This window comes from Vidua chalybeata, chromosome 2 (genome assembly GCF_026979565.1).
Source record: "Vidua chalybeata isolate OUT-0048 chromosome 2, bVidCha1 merged haplotype, whole genome shotgun sequence".
Lineage (NCBI taxonomy): Eukaryota > Metazoa > Chordata > Aves > Passeriformes > Viduidae > Vidua > Vidua chalybeata.
This window is the reverse complement of record NC_071531.1, coordinates 92022538-92047067: the sequence shown is the minus strand read 5'-3', so window position 1 is coordinate 92047067 and position 24530 is coordinate 92022538. Positions and strand designations below refer to the sequence as shown.

Here is a 24530-nt window from a genome sequence, read left to right as displayed (position 1 = left end):
CAAAGCAAAGTAAATTATAATATCAGATTATTTCAAGAACTTAAAGTAGCATCCTTAAATTCATTAACTATTTATTTTTATTGTAAGCTTTCTATCAGGTCATTAGCATTGTAGCTGTTTATTTTCAAGTTAATTAAATCTGCTTCATTCCCTAAACAATTTGAATCATCAATTCTTCCTCTTCAGTTTCAGTTGGAAAAAAACATAATTTTAGAGTCTCTTTGCCTTTTTCTGTTCTTACATTATTCTGGAATGGCTGCAGAACTTCCTCCACACCATATTTGATCCAGGAGGATGGAACAAGCTCTTGGGGTCTTCAGCCACACAAACCACCTCAGCTGAAAGTGCTCCATCTCCAGATGGGGCTGTGGGCTCTGAGAACTACAATCCTGCAGCTCATCACAATGGAGATGTGTCAACTGGACACAAGCACAACACCTTCGCACTCGTGGCTCCTAAGCCTGCAGGTTCACAATGGCAGAAATGGGATCTCCTACATTCTGCATAGCTCAGAACCTGACTTGGACTAAATATAAAAGCAACAGCAATTTGCTGTCACTTCTATCAGTGACAAAGGCATCATTCTTTAAGCATAACCTAGACATTTTTCACTACTAGAGTGGGGGCTATACATCTGCTCTCTCTCAAGTTCAACACAGCAATGATGTCTTATCACTTTGATGACATTCATGAATTTCTTTCATACACTGTGTTGCATATTTTAATCATGTTAATACTCTAATACAGCTATGCAGGACTGGGTAAGATAAGCTTGTAAGCAAAAGTGCTATTTGAAGTTTGTCAACTTCTTACTAGATTTCCCACACAAATGACAAACAGGGTATGTTTGCTAGCAAGGAAAGGGAGGAGCAATAAGGCAGTATTCAGGTGAGTTTATGGAAAAAGAGTTTGGAAACAGTAAATGAGATCTGTTTACAACTCTTCAGTGAAACAATTTTCTCCCACCACTTCTGTAAATTGCATTTTATATCACTCTATTTCCATACTCTATTAAAGGCCACCAAGATGAACATGACTCTGTGTTGAGATTACCCTAGAAAGCACTTAGATAAGTAAACATCTGAATATAGGAGTAACCTTCTTCCACGCTACATCCTAATTGATATGTCAAGCATGGATCCAACAAGTTACCCACTAAAGCACTTGAGGTTTCCCCTGTCATATTTTTCACTATTTCTGCAATACTGTTGACAAGACAGGCAGAACAAATATTTTCCAAGGACAAGAAATGTTAGATGCCAAAAGTGGTTTTAATTTGCACCTACCTTTAGGGAAATCTCAGAAATTAGATATGTGAAAGAACTTACAATTTTCATCATCAAGAAGAAAATCAAAGGACTGTTTTCATAATTTACCTACTTTGTTATGGGTGAATAAAACTATGGAAGTCTTAAATACTCCTACTACATTTCCTTAATACTCATGAAATTTTGATTGCCTCCAGTACCCTCTAAATTACAATAAGCAATCTTAATCTCACATAAATACTTAAATCCACAAAGTTATTCTACTGGAAAGTATGCACCCTTTAACTATAGAAGGAGACTTATCTTTATTCAAATTAAAATTCTTATAAACTCTTTATATGGCTTTTATTTGAAACTGTTTTCACTTATTGAAACCTAACATATCTCAACAATTTTTTCATGACAACTTCAGAATTATTTATTCTGTTACCCAGTATGATCTAAGTGGTGAAGTTTCCCCACATGAAGATACTGCTTTCTTATTTAAGAGCTTAATTTTTTAGAAAGACCACCTCCTAGCTGACTTTGAGGTAACAAGAATTTCTGTGGATGGAACCTGTTGACAGCTTTAATGTTGACTTTTAAATAAAAATAAATGTCTGTGAGTAGTATTTACATAGGACACTTAGGTTCAGAGAATTCTGCACTCAGTGAGAGAAGAAAAGCTTCTAGAAAAATTCAGAGAATCCAATCAAGATCACAACTTTGAACTATATTTTCATTTTAGTTATACAGGAAGAGCAAGGGAAACAAGCCAACTCTGCCTGAAGTTACCGCTTATGAATACTCCCCCATCCCTCTTGTCCATAAACAAACAGTAGTATTTGAGGCTAGAAAGTATGCAGCATTGGTATCTATATTTATTTCTAGGAGCTGAAATTGTTGTGTGAACTTCTTTCATCAGTGTTACTTATCCTTTCAAGTATTACTTACAGATAGTAAAGAAATTGGACTGTGAAGGATCCCTCTGAGACCCCACTGGACACTTTCCAAAAGTAGATCATTTTACTGTATTCTATTTAATCCTTTACACACTTTTCAATCCAGGTGACAAGGCTGAGAGGCATATAAACACAACAGTTTTCCAATAAGATGGTACAGCACAATATAGGATCAAGCAGACACAGTTCCACAACATGTTCATTTGGTCAGCAGAAGTATCAATCACTTTCCTAGCCTGCTGTGCTATGTTTATACATGCAAGTTAAATGCTGGCTTCTTTCCCATTGACACTGGCATCAAGAAAGAGTGAAGTTCATTTTAATAAATGGTAATTGCCAATAGATATTTCAAAAAATCATTTATAGCATTTGTCCATCCACCTTTTGGCAATTACCTAATGCTTCTTGGTAGCCACAAGAGACTGCTGGAGGTTTAAGTACATACAGAAACTCATTAAAGAATCTGCAGTGTGAATATCCAGATTTGCTGACGACTATATATTAAAAATACTTTAATTTTATTTAAACAAAATTATTAGAATTAAGTTAACATCTTAAGATCAGAAGACTAAAAGATGCATGAGGGACTTGAACTTATTAAATGTGTAAAAAAAAATCTGTCACTCAATTATATGACTGCATGGAACATATTTCAGAGTTTTAAACCTGGGAAATAACTACAAATTGGTCTTAAAAGTGAGATTACACATGACAGATACAATAAAATTAACACTATTTTGCAAGGCACAGTATTATAGAATTAGCTTGTCTTCTACTTCGTGTTTTTAATCCGCATTTTTAAGTCCTCATATACACTCATTAATACTGAAAAAATTACTTCTACATCACACAGTCTAGAAACAAATAAAAAGAGCACATTGGTGTGTAGTAAACCAAGATCACATGCATTGTACACTACAATGCATTTCTAGACTATGGGTAGTTTAAATCCTTTTCAGGTACTGCTCTGGCAAGAACCACTTAGGACACAGTATGTGATAACTCAGCAACGCTTTTCCCCAAAAAGGGCAAAGTTGTTAATTTCAATGCTGCTGTGGCTGAGGAGATTTCACAGCCTGCAGTGTGATTTCCATACTACTGGAATATAAATCCAAAGTTCCTCTGCTTTTTAATGATTGTCTTAAAATTATGAGCTGAAGTAGGAGGTAGCTACATTCATACCCGATAAATCTGATAACTATATATATATAGGGTTATGTTTGACAAAAAAAACCCCACTCTACTATAAATCATTACTCTCAACTTACCTGGTGCTAACCCAGCAGTAGCAGGACTTCCCATGGAGGGGTGAGAGAACAAGGCTTGAGAGAAGGCAGACATACTTGACTGGGATACATTACTCAGCCTGGAAGTTGATCCTCCTTTAGGAATAAACTCACTTGCAGAAGGATTTGGTGTCTGTTTAAAAAACAATAAATTAAATGTTTATTTCGAATGAGAAGGGTTTATTTGGTAGAAAATACTTTCTAGACAGGCCTACTAGTACAGGGGGCATTTTTAAGGTACATACAGCTTGCTGAAGAGAACAAAGAATACTGGAAGCTGGTCTGCATGAAAAAATTAGACGTGTTTTTAGCTTATGTCTGAAGTGTTATAAGCAAACTTTCCATATGAGCAGCTAGTCTACAAATTCATTCAACATTTTGCAAAAGGCTTTCCATAAGCATTACATTACAAGTTGGAGAACAGACTTGACACTGAGAAAGCTTTGACACAGCTGCAGACTGTTCCCCCGTGACTTCAGCAATTTCATCTCAAACTAACCAGCAATTTCAAATTAAAGGAGTAAAAATTATTCCTACTAGAAAAGTCACCCCTGCCTCCATTTAAAATAGATATGTTATGTTCAGTTTCTTTGTGAAAACTACTGCTTTAATTACCCGTTTCATTTACCCAGCACCCTTAATAATAGTCTAATTTGGTGCAATGGAAAAAAATATAAGCAGAATGATGGTGAAACATACAGTATTTGTTAGAACATAAAATAAACACATGAGCAGTTTTTAATTTCTATTAAAATCAGTGCAGACAGTTTTGTAGTTTGGGATCGTGATATTTGTTTTGAGGGTGAGGTTTTTGTTTGATTTGGGGCAGGGAGAGTTAGAAAAAGAAAATCCCAGTTAGAGCTGAAAAGGCTAAAAGCTTATCATTGAACAGCCAATTACAAATGATAGGAGTGGAACAAAAACTACATTAAGCCAAGAAATAAAATCAGTTATTACATGAACACACCAAAAATCTTGATGATTATTAAATTGCAGGATTTATTTTATTAAGTAACTTGCACAGTACCTCTCCAAAGTGTCTAAAGTTAGGTAAAATAAGAAGACAGCAACAGCTCCCAATAGACAAGGGATACTGTTAAGATAATCCATAATGGTTTTCTACAGAAAATTATATTGGACTACTTTGGTTTCAGGCAGTTTTAAAATAACCAAATACATCAACTGTTAGTTAAATTACCAATACTGATTTTACCAATATAAAGTGGCATCAGAGAAGTAAGGTAGAGCCAAATTAAAAGTGAAGCGTAAGCATCAATTTAGACAGTGAAGAAAGTATTTGAGAAGAGTTTCTGTTAACTGGGTTTTAATACCTTTATTTGACTATTTCTGCCAAATATCATAGTATCAATGTATTTCAATACACTGAAAAAGAAGGTTCTCAAAGTTGTAAAATTGAAGAAGATGCTCAGGTTTAAAAGCAAATAGCAAAAATATTCTACCTTTAATCACACAGTGAATTTTAACTACCATCCACTTTATGATATCAACTACCACTTTATTTGTCACCTTACATGTGCATGTTTCTGAATATTCAAGGAACAGCTATAAGTAAATATGCAGATCATGAAGTAAAACATATTAAAAGGGTAAAGAGTTCACATGAATTTTTAAACGCTTTAATCACAGTTAAGGAAAACATGTTAAAATGTACACTAATACAGCAAAACAAATGATAAGTTGAATTATACAGACTGAAAACACCTAACTGACCCATTTATACTCAAAAGGTAATATTCTGGACTTATCTGAATTTAGGTGCAGGAATAACTAAGAGAATAGTGTTCCTCTACATAAAAACTAGCATGCAACCATTCAGCAAAATCTGCACTGAAACTGGAAAAAATTGCAAAGGTGGTAAAGTACAACTTTTCCAAACAGTGACAGAGCTAAATAGTCATCAAACAGAACAACTGGGAGTGAGGGACAGAATTTGTATCATCTTGCTAAAAGAACTTAATTCCAAGGAACCACAAGATCTACATTTTTCCACTGCTAAAAGTAGCAATGACACATCCACAGCTCTATCACATCTAAATACTGTGTCAACCAGGCAACAAGGGTGGGACGTGCCATTAGAAGCACACAAGCACAGAAAAAGACACCTTCTGAAAGGTAACTCAGACTTCCTAGAGCAACTGAGAGAGTTCCCAAAATCCCATCCACGGTATTCTGGCTAAACTCTTATAATTTTCACCTACTGATTCAAACTCCTACAGCATAGAGATGCTTCTTATTTCTAAATGCATTCTGCAAATTTTCATAGACCAGTTTTCGTGTCTAAAAGTTACTTACTTACTACAATGTTACTTATTTACAAAAAGGTACTTTCTTACTAGAAGTTACCTATAACCATCAAAATTTTTAAATGCAGCTTCACTTTAAGAAAGAGCTCCAGGTTAACTGGTGTTTTAATTTATCCAAGTGAGAGTCAAACCCAGTAATCAGCAAGGACTGATATGGTTTATGCTGTAGAATTACAAACAGCAATGGGTCAAGTCTGATGGAAATTCAGTTTCATTCAATTTTTTGATATCACAATTCAGGATGAGCATCAAAGCCTAATAAGATTAAGCTGTTTTTACATAACTTTGATGAAAATGTTGTATATGAGTAAACAGCATTGATTTATGAAGACAGACCCTATACTCTGAAAGCCTGTTTTACTTCTCTGTGATGCTACCAACATGAAGCTGCAATCCAAGACTCTTCCCACTGGTAAAAAAAGTGATTTAACTTTTGGTTATCATTTTAAAAGACCCTTCCATCTTCAAGTTGCTTTCTAAATACAGAAAAATACTCAAGTTCCACAGTCACTAGCCAGAATAAACTAATCAAAGTGATACAGCCAATTCTAGTGATAGGTGGTCAAAACTAGCAAATATTGTCAGACAATTTGAAGCTTAAGCCCCAAGCCACATTTAAATTCATTACAACTACATGAATCTGCAGTTCTTAAAAACTTCTATGCTTTTGAAAATATTTTATCTGAAGTAAAATATTCATTTTTCTGCAAACAGTTTTCTTCCATGAAAATAATTAAAATAATGAGGCTAGATTAAGTGACTAAACCAAGTGAGGGAATGTAATATTACTATTAGCTCTTTAATACTTAATATCTTAATTAGTTTTGAATCTTTGTAGATAACTATTTTACAGCAATGACCACGCAAATATGCCAAAATTAGAAAGCCATATTCTTAGTGGCCAATGATTCAAAGTATTATATCCTTGGCTTGAAAAATATCCTACTTTCACTCTGTCAACTCATAAAATAAAGTATAAATTCGAGGTTTAGCTTTACATTTGGATCAATGGTAAGCTTGAAAATCTGTTTAAATGGTAACCATGCTTTAGAACCTGAGTATTCTTACAGTTTTTCCATTAGAGTCCTACCAGACTTCCCAAGATGACATTAAAAAATTTAAACTTTTATAAGAATGAAAATAATCTAGATCATCTTAGTGAAAAACATTTTTTTCATTCTGTATTATGTTTAAATTTTGCACAAGTACAGCTTTTAAACATATTTCATTTAATTACTAATTAATTATTCATCTCAGAATAAAGTAATTTATTCATGCTAGATGAGGCTTAAAATTTGTAGTCAGAATAAATCAGGATTGGTATAATACGTAGAGAAAATGGGTCTTGAAAACGGTTATTAATTTTCAAGAGTAACCAGAAGAATGGACATGCAAGAATCACGTAACAATTATGCAATACTGTGATGTCAAAAAGCAGCAAATGTACTTCTAAACCCAAAACAATAAAAATAAGCCTACTAGCACTGTCTGCACTGTGTTAAATAAGTCTAATTTCAGTTTCAAATGTACATGTTCCATTAAAAGTCACACACAAAATTTCAAAATGCTAATAAATATGTTTTCAACAAACAGCATAAAAGAGAAGGAAGTATAGATGTGTCAGCTACATTATGTATTTCTAGCAAACCACCTACGGTGACTTCTGATACCTTTGCTAAAATTGCCATCATTCCCTTTTCCTCTCAACCTTGCCAACTGAAATCTGATCCCCCTTCTTCCAGTATATTAATAAGGATGTGTCAAACTAAAGCAGTGATGCAACTTCCCTAATTATTACCTGAATTCCTATATCATGCATTCTCAGAATGATTCCATGAAGAAATTTCATCTACATACCCTGTTCTCAGATTATTTATGTCCATGTCTCTTTTCAGACAGCTTTGCTAAGAAACTTCCAAAGACAGACCACAAAACTGAGTCCATGTAGCTCCACTTACAGAAACAATTCTTATATTTCTGTACATCAGAGTGAAAAAAACCTTTATAAATACAGTCCAAATGAAGGCTGATTTTAGCCATGATGCAATTACTAAGGATGGAACCAAAAAAGTACAAAAGGAGGCCAGGACCATGAAATTACTCATTTGTGTCACCGATTTTGTCTGGTGGCTTTTTTGCTTTTACAGGTATTAAAAGGAAATAAAATTAAAATACAGCATGGAGGGGAGGAAACAAAATATTCTGTGAGTATCACAAAAAAAAACCTCTCCAGAACAATTCAAGGGTCCTTAAAAGAATGTACAGATGAAAGCAAAGAGCAAGTTTGAGCAAGAGCAAGGATCTAAGCTGAAGATCATCACTGGAAGGACTACACAGCAGCATGTGGCCTTACTGTATGTTAAGGAGTTGCACGTAACAGATTTCTGTAATCCAGAAATAAAATGAAAATTCCTGTTTCATCAACTATAAACTTTGATACTCATGATCTGTCTTTATGCTCCTCAGTGATAAACTTGTAAGGCCTCAATGCTGCACTAATTAATAAGGGAATCCTCAAATTGCCTTTAAAGTACAGAAGTGAGCTGGAATACAGGGATGTACAAGTTACGAAGCCTTTGGAAAGCCATGCAGGGATCCCACAGGATCTCTGGAAACCACTCTTCTCTCACATTTCTTATTCAGCATCTCTCAACACAGCTGTACAGCAGCAGCTTCAGAGGCTGCAATAGTACTTCAATAGCTTGGTTCTGGTTCCTCATTCAACCAAAGCATGCTACCTAGCTCAAAAAGTAGGCCAATCTCATTTGATTTCAGAAGGATGTGCTAATGTACTTAATATGCTAGAAACTGGATACAAGCTTCTTTGTTCTCTTTTTATGCTTCCAAATTTATGCTGATCTGTTCTGACATCCCAAATTACATAATCGTGTAATGGTTACAGAAAACCACCACTAACCCACAACCATGCTATAAAACAGGGCACTCCTTTACCAGTTTATTTTTGGCACAGTTTTCATAATATCTCTTAGGAATACAGAAACATGCAGAAGTCTTTCTTGAGCTTAACATGTTATTGTGTTGTTGTTGGGTTTTGGGGTTTCTTTGTTGTTTTTTAATGGGCAGAGGTTCTATATGAGGAGAGCCACTTTACAGAGCATTGCTGCAATTCCTCCAAGGATTCCTTGCGAGCCATGACATCAGGAAAGGAGTCATTTTATGACGTCAGAGCAACCCAGAAGACATGGGAGGTCACCAAGGATTTCAAAGCAAATCTTTCTATCCCACCACTGAATTTGTGTAACATGCTATATATATAATGTATCCTAATATAAGGTAGGATACATCACTATAAAACAAACTTCGATTTGGGGTTTTTTTTTGCTTTTTTAATGCACAACCCAGAGTACAATTCACTCTGCAGACTTCACTTTTAATCATGTATGTGTAACACCATATTTAAACAAAACAGATTGGGTTTATAAATTCCTAGCCATTCAGGAGTAACAGTTAAACTATTTTACAATGCAAGTTTTAACACCTTTGCTTCTTCAGTCTTGCCAGACCCCACAGTTGCTCTTCAATCCCTCCTGTTTCTCCTCCAATTCTATTTATTATGGCTGGCACATCCTTCTGTTCGTATTTCCACCACATGTGCATATACATGCTTTGTTAAAGCCCATATCACCATGGGAAGTTATGCAACTGTAATATGTAATATAGAATCATAAGCCACATATACTTTAAATCAATTATGTAGCCAGGATTCTGTTGCAATAAAGGAGCCTGGAACTGCACTCTTCAAAAGCTATGTACTCTGCAGCCAGTCCCAAACACTGCCAACCTCAGAAAGCATGGGGACCTTGAGCTTCCTTCCCTGTGCCACACTTTGAACACTACTCCAGAGTGCACAGGTACTGAGAAGACAACTGCTCCTGGCAAGAAGCTTCAAGTTTCAGGCTACTGCCTCTCCAGACTCCAAAAGCATTAAGTTCTTTTGCTTCTAATCTAAATGGAGTAGATTAACAACAAAGTTTGTATCACTGTATAGCAAGAAAACAAGAGAGGCCAGGAGTGCAAACAGGACTTTTTGCCCATTAATGTCCACCTGAAAACTAAAGATCAATTTTCTGCTTCTCTCTTAAAACTGTCTTTAATTATGGCTTACATTCATTGTTACATACACAAAAAAATCAGTTTGTCAATTTTCTCTCCCTTCAAAACAGTACTGCTTCACAGGCTCTCACCACTGTCCTTCAAGCTTACCAAGTCCTTCTACCGATGTTTCCTTTAAGCTTCATCTTTTCTCCATCAGTGGCTGTGCTGCTTCCCCAGCAGCAAAAGGGCAAGACAGACTGAAGGTCCAAATGTCCCTAAACAATGTAGCATCATGCTGCCTACAACACACTGCCCATGACTGCTCATTTCAGCAACACAGAGATGTCCAAATATCAAATAACACAAAACTAGTATCAGTATGGAAAGGAGCTCATACAAGCATCATGTTGGCCCTTACACAGCAGAAATTCAGTGAACTGAAAGAAAATCCTGAAGTGCCACAAGTTCTAATTATAAGTCTATTATCAATTTACCCACTTCCATCACTTTGAAAACACCAAAAATAACATAACCCTCCTAGGAAGACTGAAATAATCTCTGACAAATAAAAAGCACGACACAAGTGAAAACAGTATTAGCAGCAGTGGTGCAGTTCCCACCACTGTAATAATTTCCATCTAAACTCCACTTTAAGGGATATGAAGCAGATTCATCCTAGGCTAGAATTATTCTTCATTTTCATGCCAAGGATTACGTGATACCTTGGTAAAGAGATATTCAAATCTAGTTGAACCACCCCCCCTCTTACTGATCAAGAGCTGAAAAAGATCAAGGAATAAAGTAAAATAATGGTAAGAGTTGCATACATTTCTCAAACAAGTTGAGAAGTATAAATTATCCCAACATAAAAATTAAGAATTTATACTTCTCATCATGATGGCAATGTTTCAAATTCTGTACTGAGGGCATCTATTTTCATTGTGTCAGTCACTTTAATAACAATCACTAATTTTACCAGTAAATATCTTCCTCAGAGGAGAATTAAAGGTTGTGATTGTTTGCTTTTGGAATACATTAAATGATTACTTTTGCTCCTTCTCAGATTATACCAAAATCAAGTAAAGTATATAGTTCAGCAATGGGTGAAGATAATTAAATATCTCCAAATCACTTTCTTAGAGGACCAGAATGCCTATTATGTGAAATAAATATTTTATTTAACTCATACTTGGAGTAACTCTTTCTAACATTTTCCAGAACTGAAAATAAAACATCCAAAATACTGAAAAAAAATGACCAGTAAAAAATAATTTTACCTGTAAATTGTTTTCTGTGACTCTGTTCCACCAAACCATATTGATGGGTACTCCTGTTTTACACCTGTCAGCCAGACAGCCAATAGGGTTCTTTGATTTTCTTGCTTTTGATCCCACCGGAACTATCCTCTCATCCAGCATTCCCAGTCGATACTTCCTGGGCTATGAAAAAGAAGGAGAGAAACCAGGCCACTCCTAACAACCCTCATCTAAAGCTACACTAAGATAGGTATTACACTGTGATATGATTCTGGATTGGTGGAATAGGAAACAATTTGCAAGTAAAATTTAACTGAGACTGTTTCCTTTCAATCCTGACTATTTGGTTATAACAAACAATGCTTTAAAAAAATAAAGAAAATAAACTTCAGGGAATACTAATTATTTGTAAGCAAAACCATCCATCACAAGTCAGCCACTGAAATATGCACATAAATTTGGAAATTCTGTCCTAATGAGAAATTGTTTAAAAATAAAAATCCATATGTTCAAAATAAATACCTTCAATCGCATCATAATAATGAACACCTCCCTTGAAATTCCTACCAAACAAATTTTAAATTCAAATTTGCTATGACTCATCTCCTGAAAATCTGCTTTTAAAAATCAGGTAGAACTGAGTAGCCAATTGCAGCAGAATTCTAAGAAAAACATTTCTGCTCAGTTTGATGTTTAAAAAAAATAACTTCAGCTACTGTCTTAAGTGAAAACAGACAAAAATTACTATGACAAATGCATTGAGAACTATCATAAAATTGAGAAAATAAAACAGATTTGAGGAAGTTAACATGCAGGAATTACTTGCACCTCATTAACAGTGACATTTCTATTACACTGGCAATGATCTCTACAAATGGAACTACTTATAAAGGATTATATGAACATTAAATTCAAAAAGCACACTGTAAAAAAGAAAATTTGTTAAATACTTTCAAACAGGTAAAGTACAGAAGTTTTCTAGATTTCTCTGTGCTTTCAAACCTATGTGTATCTACCTAGATAGTCAATATCATCAAAAGAAATCATTTGTTTTAGCATCTATGCATATTTAGACCAGGGATTTTATGTCAATTATATCAACAATTGGATGAAATTGCAGGGGTTGGCTGGTTTTCTTTAGCTGTGGTGTTTTGTTTGGGCATTTTTTGTGACAGCATAACTATCACCTGGATATAGATCACTCTATGTAATCAAAGCTTAACTTACCTTTATTCAGGTATCTATTTCACCTAGCACCTCAGAAATCTTAGCAACATGTACCTTCATACACAGTATAGAAATTATACTTCAGAAAACATGGCAAGAATCTAACTGGAGAACACTTCCCACTCACACACGAACAATTTGTAAAACACAGGATAAAACTACCATAAAATGGCTGCAAAAACAAAACCTGAATAGATTCTCTCCTCTACTTCCCTGGTACCTTTTAGGCTAAAAACTTTGGAAAACATTAAAACTCAGTAGCGTCAACAGTACCCCATTTGCAAAAAAAAACCCAAACAAACCAACCCCTCCAAAAAACCTGCAAAACCCACAAACAAAACAAGAAAAAATCCCCAAGGATAGCAACATGGACTATGAACTACCAAAGGCAATAAACTCCATGGAAGGGTTAACCAAACTTAGTAACAATAAACAAGGCTGAATTTTAGCATACTAATTAGAAATCTGTGATGGGTAGCACAAAGTCCTCCTGCAGTTCAAACACACACCTGACCATGGTAAATCTAAATATTGGTTGTTTATTAGAAGAAACACTCAACTATTGGGCAACTTGTCTCAGTAAATCAGAAACACTACTAAAATCCTAACCTCCAAAGCCATTATAGCTGAGAAGCTGGACATTCAAGCAAGATGGGACTTTAGGGCAGGGTTTGAACACAGTATGTATTTTTCTTAGGCAACTAGTGTAAACAATATAATGAAGAGTAACAGTTTCCCTGGAAGCTTTCCCCTCTCTCTCTCTCTCTCTCTCTCTCCCTCTCCCCCCATGCTCTACCAAGCATAGGGGCACAGTCTGCCTCAGTCTATTGGAGTACAAGCCAGTGCCCAAACACACTTCCATTCACAAAGGGTTATTCTAATCTTCTATAATAATTGGTTGTCTACAAATATTTTGAAAAGGAGAACCAAAGCAAAAGAGAAATAAGCCAATCTGGAAGAAGGCAATTTTAGTCACAACAGGATTCATATTCCAGACAACAGGATGAAACTCTATTCTAGGCTTTATGAAAGATCATATAGAGACAATATGAATTCATGCTCCAGTAGTTCTTTACTTGTATTAAAAAATGAAATTAAGCACTGGATGAGTCTAAAGAAACACATTTTCCTTTCATTACTTATCATAAAACATTAGGGGATTACTAGGTCAAGATTTCATTATTTAGACAGACATTAGAAGATGGAATAGACAATATTAACATTTGAAAATAAATTTTAGTCTATGTGCACCAAAGTCATTCTAAATAACACTTGTTCTCAAAGAGCAAACTTGGATCTGTTTTAGAACTGCAATCTGAATTTAAAGGTAAGCAGAAAACAGAGTATCTGCGGAGAGGAGAGTTTCAACAGAAGGAAAAGCAAATAGATCAAGAAGTTTGAATAAATGAATGAACCTTACTATATCCCTGACCTCTACAAAGAGCAGGAAACAAAGCAACATAAACAGTTCACTTTAAAATGAGCGAAACTCACCAACCACTGATCATTTCTGAACATATATATATTTATATAAATATGTAAATATATCTACGAAAAGCATAGAGAGCATGACAATTTGGACTAATAAACCAAACTTTTATGCTTGGGGACAATTTCTCTTGGATATTTACAAAAACAATTGGTTTTTTTGCCTTCCCTACAGTCTATGAGGTAAGAAAGCTGTTCATATGTAGTAATTACTGGCTGCAAATGTTTAAATGAGGCAGGGAACAGCTAACTACCCTTAACTGCTAGCAACAGCTTAGCACCCCCAGGGTGAGAAGGATAAGCATTTTCAACCATAGCTAATAATTATAACCCTTGCCCTGCAGAACCAAGCTGATGCCAGCAAGTAATGATAGGAGCCTACTGGTTGGCGCAATTATTAGGAAAGATAAACTCCTAAATTCTGAAAAACATTACACTTGAAGCAAAAAGAGAGTCCTTCCAAAAACAAGTCCTTCCTAAGTAGCATCTTTACATGAGAACACTATTAATGATGATTAACTTCAATAGCACACTAGCCCACTATATTCTCCACTTGAGGAATAATAGAAAGTATTCCTCAAGTCAGTTTAATTACTTGGTTCTCATTCATTCAACAAAAACTTTGTGAATGTGTTCAGCAGTTCTATTTTCTTCCTACTATTTGCTATAACAGTGTCTTTGACCCTAGTTCCTCCTGTTTCAAGGTCAGTGGGCAATATCACACTTCCCTTTTTTAATTCAGGACTAAACTGACCTCTAGTGTAAGATGTTCCATGGCTGTCCTAGAGGAATAAATTTAAGCAAGAAAATATCTACAAACATTCAAACTGTAAAGACTTTCATATAGTATTGTAGTCTAGATAAGCTGACAAATCAAACTACACAATTGCAAAGTTTTCTTCTACTGAAGATCTGCAACTCATTTTTTTTTCAGGATCATTCAGGTCCCAAATTACATTTCTGTTCTTTAAAATGCATTTACCTCTAGCAGGTTTTGAATTTTAGATTTACAAGCCCCTTTTAGTACCAAAACATTCCCAATTAAGTCCAGCACACAAACACACGAGTAGGCTGTTGTGCTTCAAAGTATTGTGAAGAGTCTGAGCTATGGTAATGTTGTCTAAGTGCTTCTACTATCAAACCAAATAGAAGTCATCCTAAGCCTCCTCCACCACAGGCTAAATAAAGTAGCATTACCTTAAATTACTATAGCTAAAATATATCACAGTAGCATTAGCTAGGGCTCATCTGTTGTACAGTGAGTTGACTGTATCTGCATATACAAATAAAATATTACATTATCAGACAGAAAATTTTAAAAAGCTATACAAACTCACACTGTTCCTTTGTACTACTTACTGGACTACCAAAGTTATGTGAGACATACAATTTTAAATTTCAATGCTGACTTTTGAAATACCTTTTTTTTTTTAATTAATGGCAAAGAGACCATTAGAAAAAGAGACTTTAGATATTAGACTCAGCTAGTCCACTAGTCTACTGAAAAAGGAGCAATTCGTTTTATTATGCTTTTAAAGCCAAAACCAAAACAGAAGTTCTTGGTGTCATTATTGCTACTTTCACCCAACAACCATAACTAATTAGCTGGAATAAGCCCATACTTGAAACACCAAATCATAGATATGAACTTCAATATGTTATTGAGCCCCTTTACAGGTACAATCAGCTAAGCAGTACCTTAATTGTGAATACAAATCTCTTACTGTGTATTACTGAACCAAATTAAGTGTTACACCTGAACATGAGTTAGGGTCAACAGGACTATCCTGACATATTTGTGAGATTAAAATATGAAAAAGAAAAGCTGTCTTTTAAGAGAAATTAAACTGTTTAGGTTTCTAGCCAATAAAGCTACAAAACCCCTTTACATGGACTGGGTTAATTGTTAACCAAAATACCTCTACTCTTCCTTTTTTTATTACAACCTCCCACTGGTAGACAGGCAGACTACACTTGTGGTTTTTTGTATCTCAGCTTCTGAAGGCTAGAACCAATTTTTAAATATTTGATATCCACAAAAAATGGAATTGGAGCTTAAAAATAATTGTGTAGTTGGCTGGTTTTTGTTGTGGGGTGGAGGGTTTTTTCCTTTATGAAAAGGAAGACTATGTTAATATTTGTAATGTTATAATTTTGGAGTTTACAACACTATACATTGATATTACCTGCATTTAACAAACTAGACACCCATCCAAATTGCTCATGAAAGCCTGGGTTTGGCTGAGGTCAGAATTTCACTTGTTGAAAAGTATCATACAGAGACAAACAAGATGTATTCTTCTACCCCAAGGAAACTTAAGTGCAACATTTGACATGAAAATGTGTCTTATTCTAGAGCAAAAGTTTATTTCATGAGTATATATGCTGAAGGCATGAAAATCTTGAAGATTTCAGAAGCAGCAAATCTTACATAATTAAGTCAAATGTTTTCTCATCTATTTTGCAGCCTAACTATGTTGGGATGAGGTATGAATTACCACAACTTTAAATCCTGGCATGGATTTAATTATACTGACAAACTTCTTTACTAAGAAATTCCTATCACCTACTGAACTGATGTAAACTGATGGAAAAGCAGACTTTTTTTCTACCACCATTAAAGCAGATAGTTCTAACTATAGTGAAGACTTGTCAGAGTACCACCACCCCAAGATGTACTTCACTGCTAAATGAACACTATGGGCAAACCATAGATTTTCTTCAAGTTTAAAGGTTTCTTTTAACAGAAAAGAAATTTTTGTGTTACTTACAGAAATATGGGAAAATCATGTGCCGTTACCAAATATATAGGTAAGAGGGTTAAAGACTGATGCAGCTTTTACTCTAATCTTTAATAGGCACGATTTCTCAGAAGTGGTATATTTTCTAGATGCTTTAAATATTTGTATAGTGCCTTCAACTAACGTGTGCACAAATCTAAAAAAATTTTAATTATTTTACTGCAAATCACTCTTGAAGACTACATACACCTTGGCACAGCAGGAATCAAACAAAGCTTCTAAATATAAAGAAATGCATCTAGCATGTCAGTTACATTTGAAGTTATTTGACTTCAAATACACAAAAGGATGAGGCAGCAAAATGTAGACGTGCTACATATTTTTAAAGGGGAATGCTTTTATTTATTTTATTTTAAATTTGACTTATGTATCATAATGATCACTAATTCACACACAAAAATAAAAGCAAATAATATATTCTCTCATGACATGTTTAGAAGTGAAAAATATGTATTTATCTAAATAGTAATAACCAAGACAGCAAGGGCACACAACCAAGGAACAATTCCAATAACTAACTATTCAAAACAAAAGTAAAGCAGATTATATTATATTAATTATATATATTATATTATAGTAACAGATTTTAGACCCCAGTACTACCTACAAACATTTATTATTCTTCTCTCAAAGCATAATCCTCCTGCATTGCTGCAACAACTTATTTTAGCATCAACTATTATGCTTTATTACTGCAGTATGGGTGTATAAATCCCAGAGGGAAAACTTAGGTTTAAAATATAAATTTCACCCAGATACATCATAGAGTCTGTGCAGCCATACTTCTGTCTCTTAGAACACAGTGACATAATGCTTGATCATCACCCCTCAACTCATCAGAACATGATTCGTGCTTCTGAGATCATATGCAGGAGGCTCTGAAAGGTGAAAACTGTCTTGACACATTTTCATTCAAAGTAAATTCAGCAAGACCAAAGATGGCACATAGCTTTTCAATGAACACCACTGAACTAGATAATGATCAGGTATCAGAGATGTCAAGATAGAGCTAGATGGAAACAGGAAGCTGGAGAGAAATACAGCTTCCCAAAAGTAACAAAACTAGATGGGAGGCAGGACACTCAAAAATAAATAGCAACCATTTAAGTCTTAAGAATTTAACATCCACAGGACCTGAAGTTATCCTTATTGTTTTCTTTTAACTTGAGAGGTTAAACTCTTCTTACACTCATTAAAAAGCTTGTGTTTATGCAGACTAGGCGTACAGGCAGTCTTTGCTTCAAATAATTTTCCATGCACATTTATGTCTGCTAATCAAAGTAAATGGGTTAAGTCTGCTGTCCAGTCTCACCGTAAATCTCCACAGATGGCACTCAACAGCTGCACCCTGTTTGGGGTGAACTTCAATTCAGATAATCTCCCTTATACTGTCTTTTCTAACCTAGAGGTTTTGTCCTTGCCTTTACTCACCTAAAACCAGTGGAAGGCATTCTAGAAAAAAATTGCTTGAAAATACATAAAAAGCAGTATTAAAATAATGTTTAGAGTTGTTCAGTGCAGCAATTAGTTCATCCCTTGCAGCCCGTGAACTGAAGTTATTCTCACCTTAATGGACCTCCTCTAGGTATGACTGAACAATTAAAAAAATTAAATGGAAATAAGTCAGTGTTAGAAACTTTTCATAGGAGTTCAGTTTTCATGAGGATTGAAGGTATGAAAAAACAAAATAAAATGTAAAAGTAAATGCTTTTCACTATTCTGTAAGGCTGACCAGTGACAAATACAGGAACCTTTTAGCCTGGATTGGTGGCAACAGTCTCAGAACAAATTTAAACACAAGTTTCATAATATATTTTCATCTTAGTGCATTAAGCTGTCATGTCCTTCGCAGCAGATTCTGATCAGTTATGTCACACAAGTTTTTATAAACCGTTTACCAGAAGCATCAAAATGAAAGCAAAAACTTTTCCAAACAGATCATTTCATGTTTAGAGAGGAGCACTTTTCTAGATAATGGCTAAAGTCAACTTGGGAAACACCTAGGAAGTTCAGGTTCAGAATGCCACTCTATTTTTAATAAGCATAACATGTATTTAAAGGAAAAAAATAAGCATGACATCATTATTCTTAGGAAAGGGTGTTAGTCTATTACTAACTCTAGCTTTTGTTCCATGCTTCACAAATCCCATTTGTGCATTGTAGATTAATACTTACCTAAAAATCTCTTATAGGAAATTCACTTTAAGGTTGCTTGTCTTACTGCATGTGGAGTTACAACAACCGGACAGTAAATCCAGAAGGTTTTACAGTTGACAGAACCTCCACCAAGGCTCCATCTACAGAAATACTTAGCTCCTTTGATTTCATTTTAAGTATCCTATAAAAATGTCTTTAAACAGTAATCTTAGCTTTCCTGAAATCTAAAATTGAAATGCAGTTTAATAATTTCTAGACAGAGATAATTATCTCAAGAATGTTCATAAAAGTTCAAGGACTATGTTTACTTTTTGAACAGAAAGCAGAATGGCTCTAAACATCAAATAATCAAAAGCAAATTAAATGGCTCAGTCATACTTACTAGTTTCAAAAATACTGTCTAATTAAAAAGCAAGGATATTCCAAATTACAATCATCAACTTATGTTCAATATTTTATTGATCTCGAATATTTCTCCATACGGCTTGCCCATTGTTAAAGGGCTGCCACCATAACATGATCAGCAACATCCAGAATCAATCAAACTTGCTTAACAGAACTACATAATACATGCTTTCACAGATACTATTCAGTTTTACACAACACAAACATGCATAGTTATTTACACAGTTCCAAATAACTTAATACTTCAAAATATTACAAATTAGAATTTTGATATTTTTAAAGGAAAGCAATTGTTCTTTATTCACTTACCAAGACTGTATTATATCTGTCCTCCAAATCAGTGATAAACGAAGGAAATGCTGGTTTTGCCAGCTAGTTCAGAACAAACAAAACCTTAGACTTGGGCTCTTAGTAAGATAATGGAGACTTTTTCAAACAGTAGATGTTGTAAACATGTACATTTGAACTAGTCACCAAGGCTCCCTTTATAAAGCAGGCACCAAGCACTGGCTTAATAAACCCCATTGTTCAAGCTATAAACAAACTCCAGTTAATGGGGTAGAGAGGAATCACACAAGGTATGAAACACAGGTTTCATACCTGGCACTCAAGCATTTAGTGCTTTTTAGGAAATCACTTCAGACAATTTGGATATTGTAATAAAAGTACTAAAAATATTAAAAAACTACATCATAACTACTTGCCATGTATTGCAATGTATTGACTGGTAGCAAAAGTCAGTCACAAAACTTATTAATTTCTCATAACTTTAGCCATCAATTTTTGTCCACTTACAGCAATCACCAACATCTGGTCATTTCCGAAGTATTTTTTCCCAGAGAGAGCTAAATGTTTCTTTCAACTACTCATCCCCCTGTGCTGACTATAGAGGGAGCCTGGATGCCTAGATTTACACAACTCAAGTAGTATTTTATCAAAACTTCCCCATTACTAGTATTTAACAACCTTTAATACAAGCATAAGTTAAAATATAGCAGTCATAACAAAAATAAATTAATATGCAAAAAAAAATACAAACCTCTTTCAATTAATGCCAGTTATAGCTGAAATGCTAACTAGAAAAAAAAACAAGTTAATCAATTTCACAGCTAAAACTTACTCAATACTATTTTAGCAGCCAATTTGCCTTAATTTCCTTCTTTTTCTTGAGGAAAAAAATGCATTAAGTCAGAAAGCACTCTGAAATACTATTTGAGCTTTGAGGTATTTGTGCTTTACAAGCAAACATTAACTGGTTTGTTTTCATTTTGTACTGCTTAACTTTGAAGTATTTTTAGAGACAGTGGTCATTCAGACACTACTTCTGTTTGATAGCTTATTTCCTTTGGTGCTTGTGGTTCATACACAAGAACAAGTTTACACCCAGGTATATACATATATATGTGTATATATTGGCTTTCAAAGCCTGTGTTAAGGAGGAACGTACAATTATTTTTCATTTTTACCAGCCTTGGCAAGTAGATAAGCAACACATTTATAGTTCTTTACATTCAACTTTCAGCGCACTGTACTGGCATTAAGGAAAAGAGCAATGCAAATATTCCATGTAGTTGGGATACAGCATAATATTAGAAAATTAATGTTCAACAACAGCATTTATATTTAAAAAACAGTGTGATGGGCCAACTATAGCAATTATCTTTAACCTCAATCTTGACCTGCAGGAATAATACAGAACATGCCTATGTAGCTTGCTTTCATTATTTACTACAGGAAAGCTCAGGATAATGTGGCTAATAAGTAGTAGAACATGAAAGTCATCAGTGAAAGCAAAACTTAATAATTGGCTGGGACAAGATAATGTCTGGTTTTGGTAAGTGACAGTTCAAGAAAATGAGAAGGAACTCTCATGTAATCAAACTTTTGTCTCTTATTCCAGCCTCTGAGTGTATAACTGGAAAACACAACTTGCACAGCTGCAGGTCAAAGGTGTTTGAAGATGCTGTCTAGCCCTCAGCAAAATAAAGATTTCTCAATATAAATTAGAGGGCCAGGAAAAAAACCCAAACCCTCACTTCCCAGTGATAAAAGTGTTTTTTAACCTAAATGCATTTCAAGCTGTTATAATTATTATTGCGTAACATGCAAATAAATGGGAAAATTGATTCTTAACGTATTCTGAATTTGCTCCTATAAAGGCTTGCAGGTCACATGTCCCTTAGTAGAATAAAAATTTGTTTTCAAATTCAATGGGCTATGCACTAAGTTTCATATTCTATAAACTTCAATTTACAAGTGCCTGGAGAATTTCTTAATAGTAGCAGCAGTCTGATCTGATGTAGCAAAAGTGAAGAAGTCAGAGCTTATTTATATCAGCAGCAACATATTACAATAAATCTAGTAACATCAGAAGAATTACCCTTATTTCATGCAGCATTTCAAGTTATTCCAGATCTTCTTCCCTGTCAACTCATATATAAATATGCTACTTATGCTTTAGTTGTTACCTACCTTCCTCCTTTGAGACACGCTGAGGGCAGCAAAGTCATTAAACAAGGATGAATTTGGTGAAGTTAGTGGATCTATAAAACCAATGTAAAACCAAGGTGTTATACATATATACACTACTAAAAGAAATTTTAGATTAACTTATTTCTGTATGGAAAAAATCCTTTTGACAAACCTAAGTTTAGCAATCACACTGCTAAAACTCCCAGCATTTATTAGATTCTGTGCAATTGAAATGGTGCTCACTAACATAATTCAGTAAGTTTAATTGCTGTTGACACTATTTAAAGACCACCTAACATTTAACAGCCTTCATCTGATCAGAAAACATTCAAGTACTCCTTACATTTGCGTGCCATTTTTAACCCTGTAGACGATACACTACAATGTTTCCAATTCACCAGAAGATCCTCTGAAAGGCTTGACAAGCATTGGAACAGGTTGCCCAGGGCAAGTGCATGAGTCACCATCCCTAGGGGCATTGTGTAAATGTAGTACTGAAGGAAAGCTTCAGCAGTGCACTTGGCAGCGCTGGGATAACAGTTCGACTGGATCTTAAAAAATCTTTTCCAGCCTGAAAGATCCTATGATTCTCTGATCTCCAGTTACCTGAAATTAGCAATCTTCTGTGTAACAGGTTTTAAAAATAATGATGTGGATTTTGCTTGTCCTGTCACTGTTCTGCGCAACAAATTTAAATCAGATCAAGGACAGCAGAAGTCCACATTCCAATTAATAACTTTTTATTGCTATTTCTCTGTTCGTATTCATCTTTTCCAGAGCTGAAGTATCAAAAACTGTGTAGCATTCACAGATGCAACTTAAAACTCCAAACTACATAGCTAAAACTGTCAAATTAGCAGAAGACTGCCAGCTGTAAACATTGGTGTTTTGATGAAACACTTTCTTCAACATTAAATTCTTAACAGAATTTATCTTGTATTTGTTCAACAATAAATATTCTCTAAAAGGGCAATTCTGCAAATGAAGCACTGCTTGGCAGAGCCAGGGAGAGAGAGAGGGAAGGATCTGAGACAAAATTTAAAACAGTTTCTAAAAGTTGGTGTAGTTTCTCTCCTTGACATGCATCACCATTACTATTTGGCCTGTCACATTCAAACTCTGACTGCATTTAGAACTGGAGACCTCCACTGCCTTGAATAGTTAATTGTTCAGAAGGACAAAAGAAGCAGAGTTAATCTCAAAACCTACTGGAAATAAACTAGGAAGAAAAAACAAGAGAATACCCGCAAATTTTGACTTTCAAGCAAGTTCATGTTATAGTAGTTACTACCATGCTTAAAAAATTATAATACTAGCAAGTAGACTAGCTGCAGGGTCAGACATGCAAATAGAGTTCTAGCATAATTTACACAGCAATTTTCAAAGCAGAAATTTATTTTAAATGTAGGTCCTTGCCATAATGGAGTTCTTCTTTAAAGAACTTAATTTAACAGGTACAGCTGAAATAATCTATAATGATTGTGAAGAGCACGTTACAAAGCTCAATACAGCCTCCACAATAATTTAGTGAGTACAAAGGCCTCCACTATCAAGACATTTTCTTCAGCTGAAAACCATGTATATAAAACACGTTCCTGTAGCAAGGAAAAAATTACAAGAGGCAATGTACTGCCTGCAAGACAAAACTGAATAGCTATTAAAAATCATCAGTTATATGACATTTCACAAAATACACACACACTAAATTTAACGGAAAACACCTGTACACTAATTCCACACAATACCTTATCCAAGAAGCATCATAAAAAGGAATACTATGGTGAAGCAACAGAAATGCTTAAGCTATCAGTGCTTTACAGTGGATTTCCAAACTAACATTTCACTTGAAGTGACAAGACAATGACTAAGTTTTTTCCCCACAGCAAAAAGAAGGCTAAAAATGTGTGAGTTCCTTACACTAACATTAAGAAAAGTACTGCTGTATCTCAAAATCAGAGAACAAGTAACACTCCCTTAAGCCTCAGTTTTGTGAATCTCTCAAATTTTCACAGGCTTTTATATGTATAACTTTAAACATACTTACCATGGCCTGCATACTGCTTGGCACTGTCATTGAGAAGGCTAGGGGAGCTGCTGCTATTTGTCATCCTCTGTAAAAATAAAAGATGGAAGTGTACATGTAAAATAAAGCCTTAACAGATTAAGTGAGGGCATTGGGGATGACCTTTAGAAAGTTTTAAGGACAGACTATGAAACTTGTGCTCATTCCCCATTTAGTAAATACGCTAAACAAACAGACTTGTAATTGACAAAAACGTTTAGTAAAATAAAGGATTTTGCACAACAGAAATGCAAACAAAAAATTATTCTATATTCAAATGAAACACTATCTCCGTTAATTTCTTCTAAATGAGGAGGACCTACCAAGCCTATGGTTCTCTTCCTGCATGTTGTGAAAGTATTAGATAAGACAATTATTTATCTCCTTAAAACAGTCTTTCACACTGCGCTCCTGAAACAACTACTCCCTTTAATATACTACCATCATGACATGAAACTTCTTCAATGAAAAATACTTAAGTATCTGATAGATACTTCTTAAAAACAAAAGAACCTTTTGAGACTTTTCAGCAAAACATCCGATTCCTCCAAGTCAGCAGGACATCCAAAACCCTTTTAGCATTCCTCCTAGGCTCCACTCGCTTCTCCTATATTCCTCTAGAGATACCAGCTAGCAATAAACTAGACTAAAGCGAAGCAGTGCTGCTCTAAGAGCTACTGCTTCTTTCATAAAGAAGTTTTGAAGTGTCTCTTCTTACTCCTGCTTATTATTTTCTTTCACCAGCTTCCCAACAGGAAGAAAAAGTGTGAGAAGAAAAGGAAGGCAA

At 34.8% G+C, this 24530-nt stretch overlaps 1 protein-coding gene across 6 annotated transcripts in view; it reads right to left on the bottom strand.

Moving 5' to 3' along the window:
• PAN3 (poly(A) specific ribonuclease subunit PAN3) overlaps nucleotides 1-24530 on the bottom strand; it is a 78887-nt gene that overhangs the window by 32954 nt on the left and 21403 nt on the right. For 5 of the 6 annotated variants that reach the window (XM_053936172.1, XM_053936171.1, XM_053936168.1 and 2 more), the window contains 5 exons: nucleotides 23726-23792; nucleotides 21682-21752; nucleotides 19519-19581; nucleotides 11153-11314; nucleotides 3478-3628 (listed from right to left, as the gene is read on the bottom strand). In XM_053936172.1, coding sequence (XP_053792147.1) covers nucleotides 3478-3628; nucleotides 11153-11314; nucleotides 19519-19581; nucleotides 21682-21752; nucleotides 23726-23792 — 514 coding nt within the window. The remainder of the gene's footprint in view (nucleotides 1-3477; nucleotides 3629-11152; nucleotides 11315-19518; nucleotides 19582-21681; nucleotides 21753-23725; nucleotides 23793-24530) is intronic. The other variant, XM_053936169.1, reaches the window with a different exon arrangement.